This window comes from Thalia democratica, chromosome 4 (genome assembly GCF_965202585.1).
Source record: "Thalia democratica chromosome 4, ktThaDemo2.hap1.1, whole genome shotgun sequence".
Classification (NCBI taxonomy): Eukaryota; Metazoa; Chordata; class Thaliacea; order Salpida; family Salpidae; genus Thalia; species Thalia democratica.
In genome coordinates this window covers 16,894,626-16,915,968 of record NC_139168.1, presented here as the reverse complement: position 1 = coordinate 16,915,968, position 21,343 = coordinate 16,894,626, and the positions used below count along the sequence as shown (strand labels likewise).

The 21,343-nt window shown below is 24.5% G+C and overlaps 1 protein-coding gene across 1 annotated transcript; it reads right to left on the bottom strand.

Annotated features, from left to right (window-relative positions):
* Positions 1 to 521: 521 nt before the first annotated feature.
* Positions 522 to 12,944, bottom strand: LOC145833081 (semaphorin-6A-like). Its single transcript, XM_082940280.1, has 14 exons — positions 12,938 to 12,944; positions 11,723 to 11,837; positions 11,425 to 11,500; positions 11,022 to 11,126; positions 10,563 to 10,680; positions 10,362 to 10,487; positions 10,091 to 10,185; positions 9,475 to 9,710; positions 9,184 to 9,318; positions 8,901 to 9,041; positions 3,838 to 4,038; positions 3,439 to 3,653; positions 3,090 to 3,163; positions 522 to 593 (listed from the first exon to the last, which is right to left on the bottom strand). The coding sequence occupies exons 1-14, from the start codon at positions 12,942 to 12,944 to the stop codon at positions 522 to 524; spliced, it is 1,716 nt and encodes a 571-aa protein (XP_082796406.1).
* Between the last annotated feature and the right edge of the window lie 8,399 nt (positions 12,945 to 21,343).

The following is a 21,343-nucleotide window of genomic DNA, read 5'->3' as shown; positions in this document are numbered from 1 at the left end:
ACGTTCTTATAAAAATTATTTAAAACTCGTTTTCTTAACCTAAACTTTTTCAGATTAAATCTTAAAAGAAAAACTACAAGCTTTAACTAATCGTAAGTATCTAAGTTTGAAATAATATATACACAGAGTTAAAGTATTACCAGTACTATTTACTACAATTTACTTAATTTAAAGCAATAAACTAATATTTCTAAAATAATTTAAACTAACAAAAATGAGCCAAAATACACCAGCCATATAACAAGTAAAAAGCACATTTGTAAATTTTTAATTACTATTTTATTCGAATGAAAAATCTAAGCACCATTAAAATCAATAAGCTTTTAAAACAGAAGCAGAATAAAACACGGTATGAACAAAAATTAAAAAGTATACACTTTAATTTATTTTGTAAACAGTGACTTAATATATAATAGGTTTAAAATTAATTTGTAAAAAAAGAATTCTGTATTTTAAAATCGAAAAAAAAAACTATCATTAGTTCACAAATTTACCCGACAACCTGGAATCGCTGACTGAATTCAAACGTTTTCTTTTTTTTTCGGCAAGTTATTTAAAGAGTTTGTTTCTGCAGTTATCTTTGGCTCGCTTTCCTAAAAAATAAAAACTTTTTATAGAGTTCAACTAAAATGACTATTTTGAATATCATTGTTAAAACTAGTGATGGACCGGACTCACTATCCGGGTCCAGATCCGGCCGGATCTTGATATGAAAAAAAGATCCTGGTCCGGCCGGACCCGAAATTGTGTGTCCGGTACATCACTAATTAAAACCGTTAAAAAAACTAACCGTTTTTCTAAAAGCTGAAGAATTTGAAGCTTGATTAATAAAACTTTTACTACTATCATTTGAAGTATGCACTTTGTCTAATAGAAGGCTAGGGTTTTGCTTTACAGGACATTTTTGAGTGTTTAAATCAGAATAAACACTCGGACTACTATGATCAACTTTGTCTAATTTTGAATATCTGCTAATATAATCATTCCCTGTAAAAAAAAGTTATAAAGAAAATGTAAGCAAATATATAAATAAAATAATTACCATTTAATATTTGATGTGCTTCGTATTTTTGATACTGATTATTTTGCATTGGTCTTCTACCCAAACTATATGTAATGGCTTGTTTATTTAGCTTCTGATAATTCATAGATAAAGTATTTTGGGCCATGTTGATCTTCTTTTTGTCATCAAACACAACTGCATTAGTCGGTTTAAAATTTAAACTATTCTGATAATTATGAAAATGTTTATTTGGAATTTGAAAAGTGTGATAACGTCCTATTGATTGAAATTTTTGTTGGTGATAATGTTGGCTGCTATGAGATCGATACAGCTTAGGATGCACAGTTTGGTATGACGTAGTGTATGGCAAAGTGTGTTGTATAAGAACTTTTACATCACCTTTTTTTGCATACTGCTTATTGTTTGGCTTACTAACGATATGGTACTGTGAAAATTTTATTATTTAGATTATAACTTAATAAACTATTATAATTTTTTTTCTGATAATTAAAATACTTTTTATGAACTTAACGGTCTGTTCTTAAAACTTAATAAGACTGAGAATGAGTATACATTAAATAAAATATTATATAATTTTAGATAAAAAATAAATAAACAAGGACCAAAAAAACAAAACCGTTTACAGCTCGTCATTTATAATTTTTTTTAATATTTAGTAGGAAACATTCATCTTTTACTTAAAAAAACATTTTTTTATCCTTAAATCTGTTTTAAAGAAATTTCTAAAGTTGATATGCAATTTTTTGTATTTATTAAATTTTGATTCTTAGAACATATATATATATATTTATATACATATAATTTATGGGAAACTACGATTTTAAAAATACTGGTACAGATGTTTCATAAGACTAGACAGCCTTAATCATCAGCCTTCAAGTGAGATCAGTAGAAGTGTTGAAGTTTGAATAATAATCTTATTTTTTATATATATAGCTAGTGAAGTTTTTACTTAAGAAGTTATAAAGCGTTTCGATATTGTATTTTTTTTTCAAATAAGTTAACTACGTGTTGTTTATCTATTTAATACTAAACTAACTTTGAGTTTAATATTCTAATTGAAAGCTATATTTTTGAAATGAAGTAAAATCTTTTAATTAACATATACTAACGTTTTAAATATTTAATCGTTTAAAAGAGCATGAGTATTAAACTGTTCTGTATCAACGTTTTCTAAAAATTTTAATAAATATAACTTTTATTGATAACAACAACTGTCAAATGTTAACACATGCACTTTTTTATTTAATTAACTTTTAAACTCTCAAGAGTAATAAACACATACAGTTATATAATTGATCAAAAATCACCAATATTTAAATGATTTTTTATAGCAAATTTCTATTAACCAGACATTTACTTGAATATGAATTTCTTAAAGGTGTAAAAAAAGTAGCAAAATGTCTCACTTTGGAATTTTCTTTTTCTGCATCAATTAAAACGGAACTTTCTTTTATCGAAGTATGAATTGAACCATCGAAGCTACTAATCTTACTACTTGCATTGCTTTCACAATAACTGTTAGATTTCCAACTCGTAGTTATGTATTCATTACTTTGTGTGTTTTTACTTGAAATTAGATATGCATAAAAGTTTATAAAAAAAATTAATTTAAAACAAACAATAGACTAACAATGCAGTCGACTCGCTTTTAAGCCTTTTTCTACTCGTCAAACTTTTTCTGCTCAAAGAACTCGAACTAGTAGATCTCGAATGTTCAGACTGTCAAAGTTAGATTATTTTCTTTATAAATTTATAATTAATTGTGTTGTACAGCTTTTATAGTGCAATCTGCTTAACTAAAACTTTATGTAAAAAGTAAATTGTTAGGCGTTTAACCAGTCCTTTAATTTATAACCTTAAAATAATCTTAAAAAAAAAAAACAGTTTCAGTACTAACCGTAGTACAAAAGTATATGTTCTGATTTGTTTTCAGTTCATCACATGGATTGCAACACAATAATATTGAACTTGTCAAGACAATTCCAATGAAACAGCCAATGCAAGCAGTGAATATTGGTATTAGGTTTTCAACACTCGCTTTGGGTAATTTTGATTTTCTAACTTTCGGAGGAAGAATGTTACCACTTGTATTCAAAGTAAAGGTGCTGTTATATTCTTCGAAAGTGCTCTCAGTTGCTGTTAAATTAGATTGATAACATGTTGTTAGTAATTTATTATTTAATGCCGGCAGTTTTTTTCTAAGGCTGTGACTAACAGTACGTTTAAAAAAAAAAAGTTCTATAAATAATTCATAAAATTATTCAAGTGCCTTTAAATTTATAACTGCTTAGTTTTGATATGTGTAAAAATGTTTTATATATTTGAATTGCAAATGATGGTAGGATAAAAACTTTGCTTAACTTACAAAAGCTTACCTACAGAGTATCTTGTGCACTCTAATAATCTCTCACTTCCATCAAGGTCCTGATCTCTTGAAATATCGTGGACAGTAGTGCCCTGGCACAAACGTCCGTCCCATGTACAATAAGGGTCCTTTTTTTCCTTGCATTCCCGCTCACAATCCACATTAATGTGGGGGCATAATGGTGCAGCTATGACGCAATCGCTGAACGTCACAAAAATGTTCCCTGATTCTTTGTTGACTAGTAGTGACGTCACCTCTGACCTAAAATATCAAGTAATTTCCTAAATATCATCTTTTTGGGTACAAAAGTGATATTTACAATACACAATACTCAAGATAGTAGAAGAATTTGAGGGATCAATTTGGTCGAATAGATAAAGTTTGCATTAAAAAAAAGAAAGTGTAACATAACAAATTTACAACTAAGAATAAAAAAAATACTTACTTATTACTACCACATACTTCAGCATCAAAAACTTTTCTCCTTTCCACAACAAATTTTTCATCTGTTGAAGACAAAAATAACGTTTTGATTATGAATCCACTTTTAGTACCCAACCACATAATTGTATAATGAAGTTTTTCTGATGAAATAGAAACTTCATTCTCTTTTACAATGTCTACATAGATCGCTGTATATTCATCTCTGTATGTTTGTATTAATTTAATGAATAAATAGTATACTTGTTTCACTGAAAAATCAAAGTTTTGTTTTTGATAGTTCAACACAATTTGACTTTTTGTTGTATTTAAAGTTGTAATTACTTCAAATTAAATAGTGTCTTACGGAAGATAAACACTAACTTATTTGTTTTTTTTTAGCAACACATTTAGTTCTTAGTTTAGTTTTAACTACAACGGACATTTTTTGAAATAAAATTATTAACTCAACGGTAGTTATCAGTATTCTGCAAGGCATAGTAATTCTAACCATTTTTTAAGTTTTAAGATACTTTTAAGTATTTTAAAATAATAATCCAATCACTTGAAAGCTGCTAATAAAAGTGTTTTAGACTACAGTCTTACTTAAGTATAAAAATATATATATATATATCTTTTTAAACCATTTCGATGTATAGTTAAGCTGAAATATATAAGGGTACTTATTTTTAAATTTCAGTAAAAATGTTAAAAACTTTCAAAAATTAAATTTAAAAAGTGCTAAATAACAACTACGTTATGTTACATAGCAAAATTTGCATTTCAAAGTTGTATTTATATTTACAATTTACCAAGATTAATGGTAGCTAAAATTACACATATTTGTTTGCTAACATATTCAAATTAATTAAGTAGTTATCAATAGTGTGGTTTATAATAATAGAACACTTTATACTAGGTCATTAATAATGTTTTAGTATTAAAGTAAAATTTTGGTTAGATTTTATAAAGTTTATATATCTAAATCTATGTTTTGCTAGTAGTAAATTACAAACAACAGATTTTGATGTGTTTTACGGTTTTTTAGCTGTTTTATATAACTTGGAAGTGACATGTTGTAGTAAAAACTTCGTGTTTAAAATTTCGGGCAAAATTACTTTGGTTTTTGCTACACTTTGTTAGTGGTAATTACTAAAGAAAGAGGACACAAACTTCGTCCTAACTTTTGTGCAACAAAGTAATTTAAATGCTCATAAACATGTTTTCTAAAGATTTTCTTTTTGTCTAATACGATTTTTAGAGCCCTTACTCAGTAAGCCGCTCAATGATAATACCACATAAGCATTTCAATATAAGTTTCTAAACGTAACAAGTAGAATACGTTTGACATATTTACGAGCTTTAACTAAATAGTTGTTTTCTGGTTTCTACAAATAGTAGAAATTAACTTACGTTTTCATGGTTAAATGTAACTTGAGATTTTAATTTAAAAATTGCCAAACTTCAAATTATGCTGTAATCGAATTGGAGAAGGTATAGTACAGTTTAAACAGTTTAAGATTTAAAAAAACATTCAAAATAGTAATATCTAATTTTCTCGTATCAAATCAGTAAGCAACCATGATTAATTTGTTTTTATCTATTATACGTAAAAGGTTAATTAATGACTATCCTATAGTAAAAACAACAACTGTTTACATAAAACATCGAAAGTTATTAAAAACAAATCAAACTAAAAATTTTGATTTATAACCCTATAGGTTGAAGTTCAAATGCAGAATTTAAGATTCTATCGTAAATTTTAAATAAAATTAAGTTCATGAGTGTTTTTTTAAATGTTTAGGAGTTCAATATACGCTGGCTACATACTATAAAAGTGTACACTAACGAAACTGAACAAAACAGCTGATTCAAAACTTTATAAATTATATATCTTTAAAACTAGTTTAATTAATTATGATATAAAATAGTTTAATTATTTAATTTTGTTTTTATTAAACTCATTATTTAATTTCTGTATTAATTATTAATCCCATTTTTAATATTTTTCTTATTTGAAATATACATTGTATAATAACTTCTCTCTGTTAAAGTATTCAAATTAAAAGTTAATAATGTTTTGAATATATAATACTACTACATACAGTTTATTGTTTGTTTTAACTTAATAAATAATTTTGTAAACTAAACTTTTTACTTGTGAACTTTTTAAAGCTACTTTTAAAAAAACTTATATTTTCACAAACAAATAAAACTATATGTTACATTGGAAATCAAAAACATAAATAAAATTACGATTCTGCTAGTAATTGACTTTTATACATTTATTATTCTTAATACAACTACGGTTAAATATAGTTGTAACTAAAACTACAATTTAATTTTTACGTCATCGCAATAAACATGGAAAGTTTAAATTTGCCCTAGTTAAATTCGTGTTTACAAATAAAATTTTACGCGCAATATAACGTATTTATTATAGTACAGATATATATGTTAACGTAACTGAAACTTCAGTTACGAAATAAATTTAAGTTTTGTGTGCTGCTGCAATCATTGCAGCAGAACGTAGTCACGATCATTTGTAATGATTTTTTTAAAGAGCTCTGAAATTTATAACTCAACAAGAACCAAATATTTTTTCAAACTGTTCAATAAATAGCGTTTTTGATTCAAAAAAGAACAGTTAAGCAAATTTATATGAAAATACGTTCTTTAGTTAAAAGGAAACATTTAAACTAAACTTATAAGATTATAAAACACTATCACACAAGTGAAAGCTAAGTTAAGTGATTAAAAATTAAAGTAGTTTGAAACTACTGCAGAAGTTAAAAGTATATAATAGCTTTAGATATGAGCGATAATAGCTTTAATGATAACTAAATTATAGGTTCGTAACTAATAACGTTTTTGCCTAAAAAATTACAAATATAGTTTATAACTAGTTTCGCTACATATTAAAATTTTTATTAAAAGTTTAGCTAAAATAATCATTTTTATTTTATGTTCTAGGAAACGAATTCTACAGCTGTTCTAACATGTATTCAAAGCCATAGTAAAATTTTAATTAGAAAATTAAAAACTTTTCATTAAGAGTTTACTTTTTACTAATTGTAAAATACAAACAGTAAAGTAAGACTGTACTATTTTTTTAAATTTTATATAACAGTGTAGTCACATGAATTTAAAAGATTAATCACTGTTTATAATGTTGTAGAAACCACAATTAAATAAACAAAACCAGTCAAGTGACTTTCAACACAAATCAGATAAAGATAATTACTTATATAATTAAAAGGTTCAGCTCACGTGTAGATTTAAAACCTTTAATTTCAAGTGAATAAATACTATTGAAAAGGAGTATAGGATACTGTAAAATATTTTTTTTAAAACTCTGCATAATTTAAGATTTTTGCATAAAAGCTTAACTGTTCACGACACAAACCTTCAAAAAAAAAGTTTGGTTTATATCAGGCTTTTATAAAGGGGAAACTTTTGAATTTCACAGTCATAAAGGTTTTACTGTTTAGCTCGCTGTTTCAGTATATTTAGGACTATATTTCACAAAGTAGGCTGTATCAGGGAGCAATAACTAGTAAGGGGTGCGAAAAACTAAATATTTATTCAATTTACAAAAAGAGCCAAAATATAATATGGGGTACTGAGTCTTTTGTTATAATTTTCTGTCAAAGGGAGCGCTTATTATAATGAGCTCTGGAAACATTTATTTAAAGTAAGTTATTAACGAAAAGTCATTCTATAAAATAAGTTCATTTACAACAAAAGCAAAACGATAGGTCTCTTTTTATAAAAGATTAATTGAAAACTTATTAAAAAGTAAAAACATTCATAAATGTCAAAAGTTTGAGATATTTTATACCAATTAAGCAAAATATAGTATTAAATTAAAACATTATATTAAATTATTTTTATTTCAAATTCTAGTTTCCGTTTTTTTACAACTAACAGTACACATGTAATTTATTTTAATAACTAGATTTAACGAATCACATTTGTGAATATTAAGCATAATTATATGTTACAACTGAAGTCAAATCAGATAAATTAACACGCGATATGTGTTTAAACTTGACAATTACATGTATTATGATGAAATTAACATGATAAATATTTTTACATTTTACGCTGATTAAAGTTTATTGAAAATTAATTGAAAACTTCACTTATAAAACCTTTATACGTTTTAAGAGTTTACTTTTTTTTTTTTATGTTTAACTTGAAATATTCTTGATTGTAATCGAAACTGAAACTTTAGTTACGAAACAAGTTTTGAATCTCATGTGCTGCAATAGAATTGCAGCAGAATGCAGTCACAATAACTAACGTTTAAAACTTTTCAGAGAATTTCCTACCAAGATACGAATATTAAAACTAATCTGTCAAATAATTATAATCAAATTAAGTTAGAATACAGTTGCTTATTATATTTCGATATAACTTCAACTATAAAAGCTAAGTTACTCTAATTAAACAAAAGTTGTAAGTTTTTAAGAATAGGTTAACTTACAAAAGATTAGATAAAGTAAAACCAGTTTCATTCTAAGAAAAGCTTTATTAGTAAGGTTGCAAATTTATCTAAACACGGTAAATCTTAAAAAATTCCTAATTAAACCATTAATTTTTCGATATGAAAAGTTTAACTTAGTTTAAAAAATAAAATATCACCTACAAAAAACTTAATCTTAAACATTAGAATATTATGACCTCAGAATTTTATCAATGAAAATAACTTTTTATCTCCTGATCATAAAATACAACAAAAAATTTCTTTAATATCCGGTCTTTAACATATATTTTATCATTTAATTAAAGTTTCATGCATGAAATGTAATATCCGACAGATTTCGTTTAAAAAATCTGTTTTATTTACGTCATAATAAAAGTGTTTCTTGTTTATAATCTATCACAAAGTTCAACTAACTTTAGATGTATAAAAATAAGTTTTTGGACGACCAAGAAAATTATTTTAAGCATAAATTTGTTTTAAATCAATAATCTTGAATCTTTACATTAACAGTTAATACTTTTATTTACATGAAATTAATAACAACTTTTAGTAATCTACATGTATTCTAGTAGTGTTAGTATTTGTAGTATTAAACTAACTTTTGTGATATCATAGCTGGTCCAGATTTCTGAAAATTCCAAGATTGGACTCTATCTCTAGCTATAAAATGAGTTTTTATAAAATCTTCAGATTTTGCATTCATACTTCGGTAACCACTTTCAGATGTATTGAAGTCACATCTAATTTTTTAACTATTGATAAAAGTATTTAAACAACTTATTAACTATTTTAGAATACGATTATTGCAGCATTTTAATCATAACCAATCCAATAGGATGTTAAAATGTATATTAATATAATTTTTCAGACTATGTTACTAACCTCGATATATCAGGATATGGATTATTTTTGATTGGATAAACAAATCCATCAACTTCTTCCATCAATGAACTTTCAAGTGCATTATTTATATCATCTATTTTAAATATACATATTGCCGATACATTTATGAAGGCACTGTAAAGTAAGATAATAAAATTAAAAAATCAACACTTAATTTTAAGGTTAGGCAGTAACAGTAAAAGAAAAAAAAAATGTATTAAAATCTTGGCCTTTTAGAAACAATACCAAAAATATAGTTTTTTTAGCTGAAGTTCAACAAAAAGTACTAACCTAGAAGTTTTCATTACAGCAAACACAACATTTATTTTTCCTTCAACTGATGTTTCCAATGTAAAAACATCGGACACTGAAACTAATTCCTCGAGGTACAAAGGAGAATTTGACTGAACTGAACAACTCAGTCTAACTTTCACAAAAGAGCTGAATACAAATTGGAAATGATTCTTACCACCAACATCTTTGTAGACATCATTCTTACATATTTGTGAAACTGTGGCCATGTATCTCTATAAATAAACACATTTATATATTACTAACGTAAACTAATACGATACGTGTTGTTAATTGTTATGAAGCTATTGCAATTTAAAAAAATAACAATTAAGTATAGGTAAATTCTATAACAAAATAAGTTATATAAAAAAAGGTTTATATGTAACCCTTCAAAAATGTACTAAAATAAGAATTTTACGATTGTTTCAATTTCAACACTAATGCTTTACTATTAATTTAACAAAAAAAAAAACTATAAAATTCAAACACTAAGTTTTATGATTAAGAAAACATATACATTCACAAACTTATATTTTTAATCACGAGAAAATTTAGAACTATTTTCTAATTTTTAAAAGAAAATAATTTAATTTATAGCAACAGTTTAACTTACGTTGTCTCTAGATTCTATAGCTGGTTCATTTAAGAATGTAAATATTTTTCCGCTTTCTTTTGTTCCTTCAACTATTCGTATGAATTTCGCTCGATCTGGGTTAAAAAAAGTTGTTTAATGTTTTTAAATAGATAGTTTAAAAAATTAAAATGTGACTTTATAAGTTTAGTAACAAAAATCATCTCAACTGTTTTTAGCTACAACTACATCTATACAAATAAAAATAGAAAAGTTAATGCAAATTTTTTTTTTTTAAAGTAATTAAAACTACTTCTTATGTGGTCTTTTGTTGTGTCTTTTGCATAAGTTTTCAAGTTTCTTTCAGGGTCGTTAGTGTTAATTTTTATCATTTGAGATCTTTTGTGCTTGTACGTAAATCCATTATAGATTGCACCGTCTAAATAATAATAAAATCTTTACAGTTAGAAATAACATGAAAATTATAAACATAATAAACAAAATAAAAACATACATGATGATAAAGATACCATTTTGTCGCTGGGAAAAGCAGAACAAAGCTTGTAATTTCTGTCATTGTATTTGTTCAGCGATTTTTCATGTAGTTGTTTTAGAAAACCGTTTTCACTTAACTGTTTAAATTTTTATTTGTTACTGATATAAACACAAAAAAGTTAAAATTAATAATTATTCTCTTTTTCAATCATTAATCAAAAAACCACAAAAGTAGTTTAAAAAAAGTTGTTATAAAAAATTCTTTTATACATAACATGTTTATAGATATAAGTAATTTTTTTTATAGATGTTTATAAAACTTAGTAAAAATTAAACTTTTAAGTTATTTGTAACAAAAGAACAAAAATTAAACTTCAAAAGACAGTATTTTCGGTTTAGCGGCGTGCGAGGAGCATGCTATCATCTTATTGGTCGGTTTGTTATCATTCTCATGATTTAATTAGGCCATAGTAGTCACGTGATTGAGGCAATCACTTTCTCTAATGCTGCCTTCTTCTATTGAACTTTTGTGTTTTTCAATGCAATCGTTGAATGATTGTTGATCAGTACTAAGCTTAAGTTTCTGAGAAATAAATAAGTAATTTTCACACAACGCATGCTAAGTAAATAAATAAGTTATTATAGCATGGTGTTTAATTTCTTATTTAACATCTTATTGTTTACAACAACTTTATAAGTTTTATAAACTAAACAATACTCGTTTTGTAGCAATCAAATTATCATATATAATAAAGATATTTGAAGATTAACTTAAAATTGTTTTATACATGCTTAATTGCCTGTTTATTTTGACTATTAATTCTTTTTTACTACTTAGACTATATTTGTAATATTATATAAAACCTTATACTTTAACTTACTTGTGTATAATATAATTGTTTATTGCTACTTTTGCTAATAGCTGATTTCGGTATGTCTATCTTGAATGTTCCGTTTCTTTAAAATTTATTTCAGTTAGAAACAGAAAAAATTTACTTGTATTTAGTTCTGTTTTAATTTCTTATTATTTGTTAAGTTATTAAACTTTTTTCATCCAGCATGATTTTATAAACTATAGTTACAAAACGTTATAAACTAAAAGTTATTTAGTTCGTTTTTAAGTTTTAAAACTATCATTTTTTTCTTGCATATTTTACATTAAAATTCTAAATTGTTTACCTTGCATGAACGAATATGTAGTTATTTATTTCTATCAATCCATGCAAATCAAACAGCTGATGAATTGAGGGTTCACTTGAGTTTGAACCAATGAAAACAGAGTATCTTTCAGAAGCTGTTAGTTTGTATTTTATAAAATTAAAACACATATTTGTATTAAAAAAAAATTTGTAGAGTTATTAAAAGCTTAATTTTAGTATTTAAATATTATTTTAGTTTGTATTTTTTTTTGTTAGTTTACTTAACTTTTGTTTAGATAATACAGTTTGCAAAACTATGTTTTATCTTATAAACCAGTCTAGCTTATTAGTCTAGCCTAGCTTATTTTAACAAACAAACACCTGCTTCAAAATCGTACACAAAATAACGCTTGAATACTTACGAATAAGTTGTTATATATTAATCTGATTATTGCACGTGCTATCCAGGTGTTAAATACTCTCTTTCAAATGAAGTTTTAATAAGTACTTACATTAAGTTAACTTTATGTATAAGCTTTTCTATGCCTTTTTTATATATATATGCTGTTTTAGAAATTTATATTTCAAAAGATTTTGTAAAAAACTTAATTTTAAAAACAAGAACATTTTTAAATAAATTTTGTTATACAAAAGCAACCCTTTTGTAACATCTTTGTATTAGTTGTATATCTTGTAAAATAGTATTTAAATTTTATTTTTACTACGCTTAATGTTATGCTGGTAAATCTAAAGGTTTTATTATGGAAAAAGTACACTTCTGTTTTTATACATAATTAAAAGAATAATTGCAGAATTATCATTAAAAAATCAGAAGATTTTCTAAGGTTTACTTGAAAATTTCAGAAACAGTTTAATTTATTAAGTTTTGTTATGGTTAAGACATTGTTATATAATCTTTACTGCAGTGACAGACTCTAATTATTTAATCTAATAAAAATAAAAACTACTTATTGCATCTGTGTTGCTTAATGGCAGCTCTTCAGTAATAAATGATGAATTAACGGTCAGAATAATAACAGCTGTTATGATATATGATTGAAACAACATTGTAAAATACTTCTTAATAAACATATTTCATTTGTCAGATTTAACTTAAGGAATTAGTAAGCTGAAAACAAAACAATCAGTTAAAGAAGTAAAATAGTAGTGCTTGTGAAAAAGAAAAAGAACAATAGTTTTAATTTAATAAAGTTTTATAATCAGTAATTTTAAAAGAAAAACTGTAATAATTAACTTGCCATTTGAAACTAAAAGTTTTTACACAGTTCAATATATTAAGTAATTTTTGTTGTTTATAAGTATAACAGTCTTTGTAGTAATTGATAGACATTTATTTATTATTATTTTACAAAACAGTCATGTTTAATTAAACTTGTCATAAGTAATTAAACACTAAAATCTTTGTGTTTAACTTATCTTACATGTAAACAACTTGCTATACTAAAAAAGAAACACAACGGTATAAGTAGAAAACAGTAACACATAGAAAAGAAGAATTATGATTATTATTTCTTAATTAACATTAAATTAAAATTCCTTACAAATGGTTAACTTTTTCTAACAACTTTCACAGACTGACTTGTATTCTATTGAACGAAATCCAAATAATAAATATACAATAATTGTTAATAATTTTTTAAAAACTTTAAGTTTACTTTTCTAATACATACACAGTTATATAAATTATATTAGCCAATAAACAACTAAAGCTAGACATATATAAGTCTCCAAAAATTATTAACACTGGTAAGGTTGTTAATTAGTTTATATTATGTTGTTTACATACCTTGTAGTTTTGTTTTAATTTTCACAAAATTTTGAGAAAAAAATTAATATTTTATCTTAATAAAAACTTTAACTAAGATTATTTTATATCAAGGAAACTATTTAACTTTCTAACTACTAATATTATTATTTTATGTCGTGCATGTATATATAATTTTTAATTCGAAGTTTTTATATTTCGATTTTAAGTAAATAAAACATTTAACTTTATGATTAAACATGAATACACTATTTAAAACAAAAACGGTTTAAAACAGGTCAAAAAAAAATTCAATTAGTAATTCAAAAACGATTTGGTTTTGTATTACTAATTGAAAAACTTAAGTGTAATTTTTTTGTTTTTGTAACAACACCATGTATAGTTGTTTTACTCAAATCTACTCTTACAAAACAAATTACACGCTACTAGGGTTTTAAGTTTAAAATTGCATATGTAACCCTTATTACAAGTGTTTGTGTTGAAGATTGAAAGATTATTTAAAATATAATCGCAGCCTTAAGTTATTTAAATGAAAATAATCGACAGAGACAAATATGTATCGTTTTGTATAAAAATATATTAAAATTTAATTCAAACTATGTTTTCAAATAACGTAAACGACCGATGTTTATAACCATACAATTGGTATTTTGGACTTTGTTAAAAGCGAATTTAAGTTTGTTTATTTTTAATTGGATATATTCAAAATAGAAACAAAACAAATAACAAAAAACATTAAACAAAAAACAAAAATGAACCGAATTAAAATTCTAATTGATTATTTCCTTGTTATTTTTTATCCTTTGTCTGAAAATTTATTTAAACTTAAGTGTTATACCAAAGTGTTTATAACATTTTTTATACTTTAAGTAACTTATAGTTATAAAGCAAGTGCCAAGAACTTTTTTAAGTACTTTTGAATCTAAAAAATCATTCCAAGTTAAAATGTTTTTTTTTTATTATGTTCTCTGCTGCACACTTATGTAAACATTTTATTAACTATTTATATCTATAAAACAATAGATTATGGGAACACAGTCATTTAGAAATTAAAAAGTTAAAAATAGTTCGAAGAATTTGTTTTATAAGAAAATAAACTGTCTAATTCTTCACATGTCGAAAATACATTAACTAAAAACAATCATAATTTAAAAGAACATTTTCACTTTCTATATACAAATTCGTAATTAGTATGAAAAAAGTAGTTATTTTAGAACAGTTTTATGTTGTTTTTATTTAAATAACTTAACTTAAAACGTTAATAACAAACAAACTTTAAGAGTATTTAATGAAATACATAACTTTTTATAGACATGAAAAACAATTGTTTATGATATAGTCGTAACAATAAAAATACAATATAAAAATGTAAACGAAAAGTTAGCATTTAAACATAAAATAGATATCAAAAATAAAAACTTAAAATTGGTGCAACTTATTTACAAAATCTAAGACAATAAATCAGTTTTAAAGTTATTAAGAATATTTTAGTTTAGTACCTGCCTTTCATTAGAATTATATTGACGTTTTGTAAATTTTACTACTGATTTTTATCTAAACAACATTATTTGAAACAAGTAATTAGGTTTACGTAAAAAAAGAAATTTACTCGTTTCCTTAAGAATAATAAAAAATAGACTAATTGAAAATTAAGAAACAAAACTAAAATAACGTAAACTACTAGTATCTTTAAAACTAACAGTTTATGTTGACCGAACAAAAATTTTAAGGTAATTCTAAAACTGTTATTATATCACTACTATTCAAATTATAGTGTTACAGCTTTAGTGAAATACAATTCTCTGAAACTGGTTGAACAGATAGTTACAATACTGCAACTTTATGCAATTTTTACCGCTTTTTAAATGCAGTTAGTTTGTTTTGCTTGAACGCAATCAAGCGTTAAATTTTACTTCTTAGCAGTTGTCTCTTTTGAAAACAATAATATGATTTTGTACTGAAGTTAAATACGTATGTTTACTATACACTTTATTTGTAAATGAAAACTTTATAATATAAAATAATATACATGTAAGAATTATGTCATTTCTAGTACATGACAAATGTACTGCGGCTTAACTGAAAAAAACACGGAAAAAATTTAAAATGTTAAAGTTTCATCAATAATTCATTACAATTTACATATTTTCACAACATAATGGTGTTTCAAAAAAGACAAATCTTGAACAAATAAAACTGAAAACTTGATTTTTCAGAACTGTTGGGATTTCAAGCTGATTTTGAGCCATTGTTTACCTTTCTATCAAATAAAACTTAAAACATCTGTATATTACTAACGTTTAATAAGTAGACAGCTGCAAGATTTTAAGAAAATCAAAACTAATGTAAAAACTAAATAAGTTGTCTAAATCTTTGTTATAAAAAACAGCTTTAGCTCTGTTTTTCCTTTCAAATATAAGTTATAGCGTGTAACTATATAGTTTAACAAGTAAATTTTGATAAGGTATTTTTTAATAAAACGTAAAAACAAAAAAATATATATAATACCAATACCCAAAGCGATTAAAGAAAATATTTATTCAGCAACAATAGCTTTAACAAACAACTAAATTAATTACTTTAACAATGTTCATAAATTCCTTAAGGAGACTTATTAAAACGGAATATTAAAATTAAAATTGTTTGATAAGTTGTTTTTAAGCTTTAGGAACGTTACATAGTTTATCTAAAATGCATAAACAGACTTAATGGCTGTAAAAACTTTAATTACACATGATTTCTTATCTAGAATTTTTTTAGTATTTTGTAAGAAAAACAACTATAGTTTAATAGTATTAGTCTACACTTAAACTATTTATTCGTACATTTTTAATCTATAAGCTTCTTTTAAAAACACTGTAAAATTTCAACAAAATGTTAGTAAAAAGATCAGATACTTCTAAAAAATCTACATTTGTAAAATTTTAAAATCTACTTACAACATATCTAAATACCTAAATATTTAATAGGTACTACTTACAACAGTTTTCAGCTAAATATTAATTAAAGAAATATTGAATTAAAGTTTTTTATAACAGTTTTAAGTAAGTAATATTTACAGATTAAGCTCAGTCTTTTTAATTAAAAAGTTTAGTAAATTTGTCAAAATATTATATTTTGAAGACAACAAATCTTTCTATAGTGTATAAAAGTACAACAATTTGAAAGAATTGCAACTTAAATTAAAATTAACAAAAACAAAGTAAAAAAAGTTTGTGAACTAGGTGAAATTTAATCTATAAACTTTAAGATACAAGTCAAAAAGAACGTATACTCATGTTCACATTCTCCTTTATGATAATTAAAAAGTCTTTAAAGTTTTTTCTTTGTTCTTTCAAATAAAAGTAAGAAGAAAATTTTAAAAATAAGAACACTTCAGTTGTCAAAACCTTTCAAAAGTAACACTCTTCAATAACTATTGACTAGTCAAATACGAAAATCAAATCTATTGTAATAATGCGCGGGCAAGTTTTAAATTATTTTGATATTCGGTGCTGAGTACAGTGTAGTTTATGGTTTTTATAACTAAAAAATTATCTTAGATGTGATTATAGAATATTTAGTAAAAGTACAATGTTTATATTCTATACATTGAAAGTATGAAACGATTTAATAGTTTTTTAAATAAGTTTTAAAACATAAATATTTTTATATCATATATGTTATAAATATTAATCATATATAACATAAATATTTAGAGTTTTATCGTTTAGTTTTTTTTACAATTAAACCATGTATGATTGTAATGTTTGCTAAATTAAGTACTTTTAAATGTACTAGAATGTTTTTGTGTTAACTTTGTAATTTAAACGACATGTTAACTTATTAAATTTTATTTTATTTTCACCACTATCTAGCGCTGCTTGCAGAGAAAAAAATCAGCTCACCATACATAAAATCAAGTTGCTTTGATGTTCTTTAATTAATATTTTTTTATCTGAACACATTACATATATTTCTTAATTCTTAAATATTCATTTGTTTTCTTACTTTAGACTATGATTAAATCAACCTTACAGACTTTAATGCGCTTTCAAAGCTAATTGTTAATATCTGTCTAAATTGTTTAAACTGTTGTAGGTACTTACACTAGTTAATTTTAAAGCTTAAATACAGTAGTAGCAATACAAAGTGTACAGTACATTTATTCCTTTTTTTCTGTTTTATACAATTTACCCCTATGCCATTGTATCAAACACTTTTTACCAGTTTGTCATAAAAATGTGAGTTATATTTGCGACAGCGGTAAAAGTATAACTTTAAAAAAGTATAGTTATATGACTGGTAAACACCTTGTGTAGTAAAGTACTTTAGTAAATTAAGCAGTGTAACATAAATCAGCACTAAAACTTATAGTTATTTGAAACCGGCTAAAGTTTAAATTACGAAGTCGTAAGCCATAGTAAGCCGGTACATTAAATTAATTTTAAACTCCTTAAAACAAAGTTCAAACACAAACGACTTCGCGTGGTTAAATTTTGAACTGATTTTTACCGCAATATATTCGCAGTCAAGATAATGGCTTTATAAACCTTCTTACTGCTCGTTGGTTAGATTATGTAGATATACCGATATGTATATTTTATATATACTGTCGTATTGTTCAATGAATTTGTGTTACTTCGCACACATATGGTCAAATTCGCGGTTCAATAGTAGATGGTACGGGGTTGCACAAGTTTTTTAATCTGTATTCTCGTTCAAGTGTATAAGTTTCAGTATTGAAAATTGAATAATAATTTGGTTTTCGCAAAGAAGAACTTTTAGATTGAGGTATTTTAACAATTGTAAAGATTTAGGACGCACGTTTTAAGAAAAAATGTTTAATCAAACTGAGTTTTTTTAATTTAAAACAAGGATTATCTAAGTCCGTATTATTGCCTTATTGGAGCGACTTTGTCTATCAAGAGGCAATAAGTAGTTAGCTGGAAATATAGTAATAGGGCAACTTTCTAGTAAAAGGCTAACGTCTAATAAAATATGATTATATTTTGATTTTTTTACTATCATAGAGAAATTTTTAGGAAACTCTTGATTAAATCAAAACCATAAGCAGAAAAAAATCAAAACAAACGTCTTGATGTTCTTTAGCACATGACTAAATTATCTAACTTTGTAGTGATTATGAAAGGACTTCAAAACACTTTAAAACTTTCAATTCTTAAATTTATCAAATTTATTTGTTATTTTTGAGAATTGCAAAGTTTATACAGACAATTGCACATCATTGGTCATGGAATTAGTTTTCTAAATTCGCATAATAAACAGTTCAAACACTTAGTTTGCATTTAAAAATTTGAAAACAAAACTTTTACTGTAGTTTATTCATGGTTTTGTGTCATGAATTTTTTACCTCCTGTTACTTTTGCATTTCTTTAGTTATCCAAACGTTTCTGTTTAAAACAAAAGTAACTAAAACCGTAAATTACAAATTTTTGAGGTATAGTAAGTGCGTTGGTATTTTCTAATTATTTTAAACTTAGTTTTTAAAATAAAGATTTATAAGTTTAATTTGAATACAAGGATACATTCAATGAAGTATTGCATAGCTTTTAGAAAATTAAATTTTTAGTTATTCTCAAGTTATGACTTTATTGTAAGTTTTTTCTTTTACTAAAAAAGAGTATTTTTAAAATATACTTTTCTGATACTACAACAATAAGAGACATTCATAATTTCAACCAAGTTTAAGCACTAGTATATGAGCGTGGAAATGAAGTGTTTATAAAATCAGAACAGTTTTAGTGCTTAAATATTTGTTTGCAAATAAAATTTCATTTGATGTTTCGGTAGCTTCAAAACAATACCCGCTAAAACGACAACTTAAAGTTTAGTAAAAATATCATATAATTTTTATAAATTAAAATGCTACTTAGCCTTGAAAGGTTCTAGATACTAAAAAATCTTTTGAGATTAAGCTTAATGAAACCGTGATTTAAGCTTGTTTTTATTTTATACAAAGTTTTTACTTTTTACTATTCTTACATTGTTTCTAAGTTTATTTTACTATATTTACTAATTAATACTTAATCAAACACTTTGTAATGCTGTAACAAGCTTTTTTAGTTATAAATAAATTATTGGTATCTAAATAGTGTTTTACTTACCATTATAAGCAAACTTACTTTTAACAATATACAAAATAACAGATTTGTTTTAATAAAAGACATAAAATACGACTTAGCTTAGCTATCTTACACTAAATTAAAGATTAAGAAAGGGTTAATCATGTATATATTTTAATAAGGTACTTACAAGATAAAATTAAGCGGTGAACTAAAAAAAATAATATTAGACTTTTGATTCCATAATGGCTTAAAGCAAATTGAAAAAAAAAAATTATAAAATAAGACTGATAATATCTTACTTATGACATTTTAGAAATAATGCATGTTAACAGTCGTGTAAGTTAATTTTTGAACTGTTAAATTAGTGGTTTAATTTTGATGTTTAGTTCGTTTTCAGAGTTGTTAGTTTACTTATAATATTTAACGATCATTAGTACAGTTTAGTTTTAAAGTAGTTATTTTATTTATGTAAAACGGTGAACAATTCTACTAACCGTTTAGACGTGATTGGTATACAAATTTTTACTATTTACGAACTTTTATGCATTTTGTATTTTTTTGAAGTTTCACTTCGGTTTTGCAATAAATTTAAATGATATAGATAAGTAACTGATTCGATATGTTTTTTTCACTATATTAATGATTTAACAACAGCAAAGTGCTATTTAAAAAAAAAGTCTTAACGACTAAAACTTGTTTAAAAGTTCAAATGTTGTAAAATATATGATTTTTAGTCTTTTAATAACAAATTATTATACAGTTAGACTTATTCAAAAAGCAATGTACATGTCCTAAAATCTTGGGCGTTTTCTTTAAAATGAAAACTTTACTTTTAAACATCAATTAAATCTTCTTTACAAGATTTATGCATATACACTAAACGCATTCATTACTTACTTTTATCTTTGTTGACAATAACTTCAGTCAGATTTGTTTTAAGTTAATAAAGCAAAGCTCTGATACTATATCGTTGTATAGTTAGTAGATAAAGTTCAGATAAAACACTAAAAATTTGTTATTTATGAAATTAAATAGTATTTTTGTTTGTTGAAACTATTTGTTTTACCATACAGTTTTGTAAAAACATACTCGATAATTAATCAATTGTATTTTTGAAAACTTTTTTATTTATACTTTAGATTGTACGAACAACTAGACGGTGTATTCTAAAGAATATAAATAATTCTTCTGTTAAAGCTTTAATTAAAAAATTTATTCCTTTTTAGTTTGGTTGATTAATAAACAAGGAGTGCATACTGCATACTTACAACGATAAACTTTAATTACTTAACTTAAAAGAAATAAGCAATCTAATTTTTAAATAAACTAAAGAAAAATTATAAGTGCGTTTTAACCAAAATGCTTATAAAAAGTACAAACATTATTTTAATAACATTTCAAAGTGTTTACAACACACATTGTAAAATTTTTACAACATACTTGTTTTTTGGGTTTTTGTTAGCAGGGTTTCCCAAAAACTTTTTTACATAAGGTCTCCTTTTAAGAACTAAAGCGCTGGCACCCTCCGAAGATGTTTTTATAAAAAATACAATTAAATACGCCTATAATAATACCTTTTTTTATCATCAACTCCAAAATATCTAGTGCAAGTTTCAAATTATGGCCTCACTCTCCCCTTCAGTCCCTTCGCTGCTTATGACCCCATAAAATTCTGTAGTAGCTCACTTTGTGAAATCCTTAAACTAATAACTAATTCTGTAACGGCTAAAACTGTGCTCAAATGAAGTAACTTAATGTGCTTAATATTTTAGCACGGTAACTTATTGAGAACGAAATTATGAATTAG

Bases quoted from the DNA above. Each gene is read 5' to 3' on its own strand.
- LOC145833081 (XM_082940280.1), bottom strand. The intron at 9,319-9,474 runs GTTAGTACTTTT...CTTACTTTACAG, and splicing joins GCTGTAATGAAAACTTCTAG to TGCCTTCATAAATGTATCGG. The intron at 3,654-3,837 runs GTAAGTATTTTT...TTGATATTTTAG, and splicing joins GAAGTATGTGGTAGTAATAA to GTCAGAGGTGACGTCACTAC.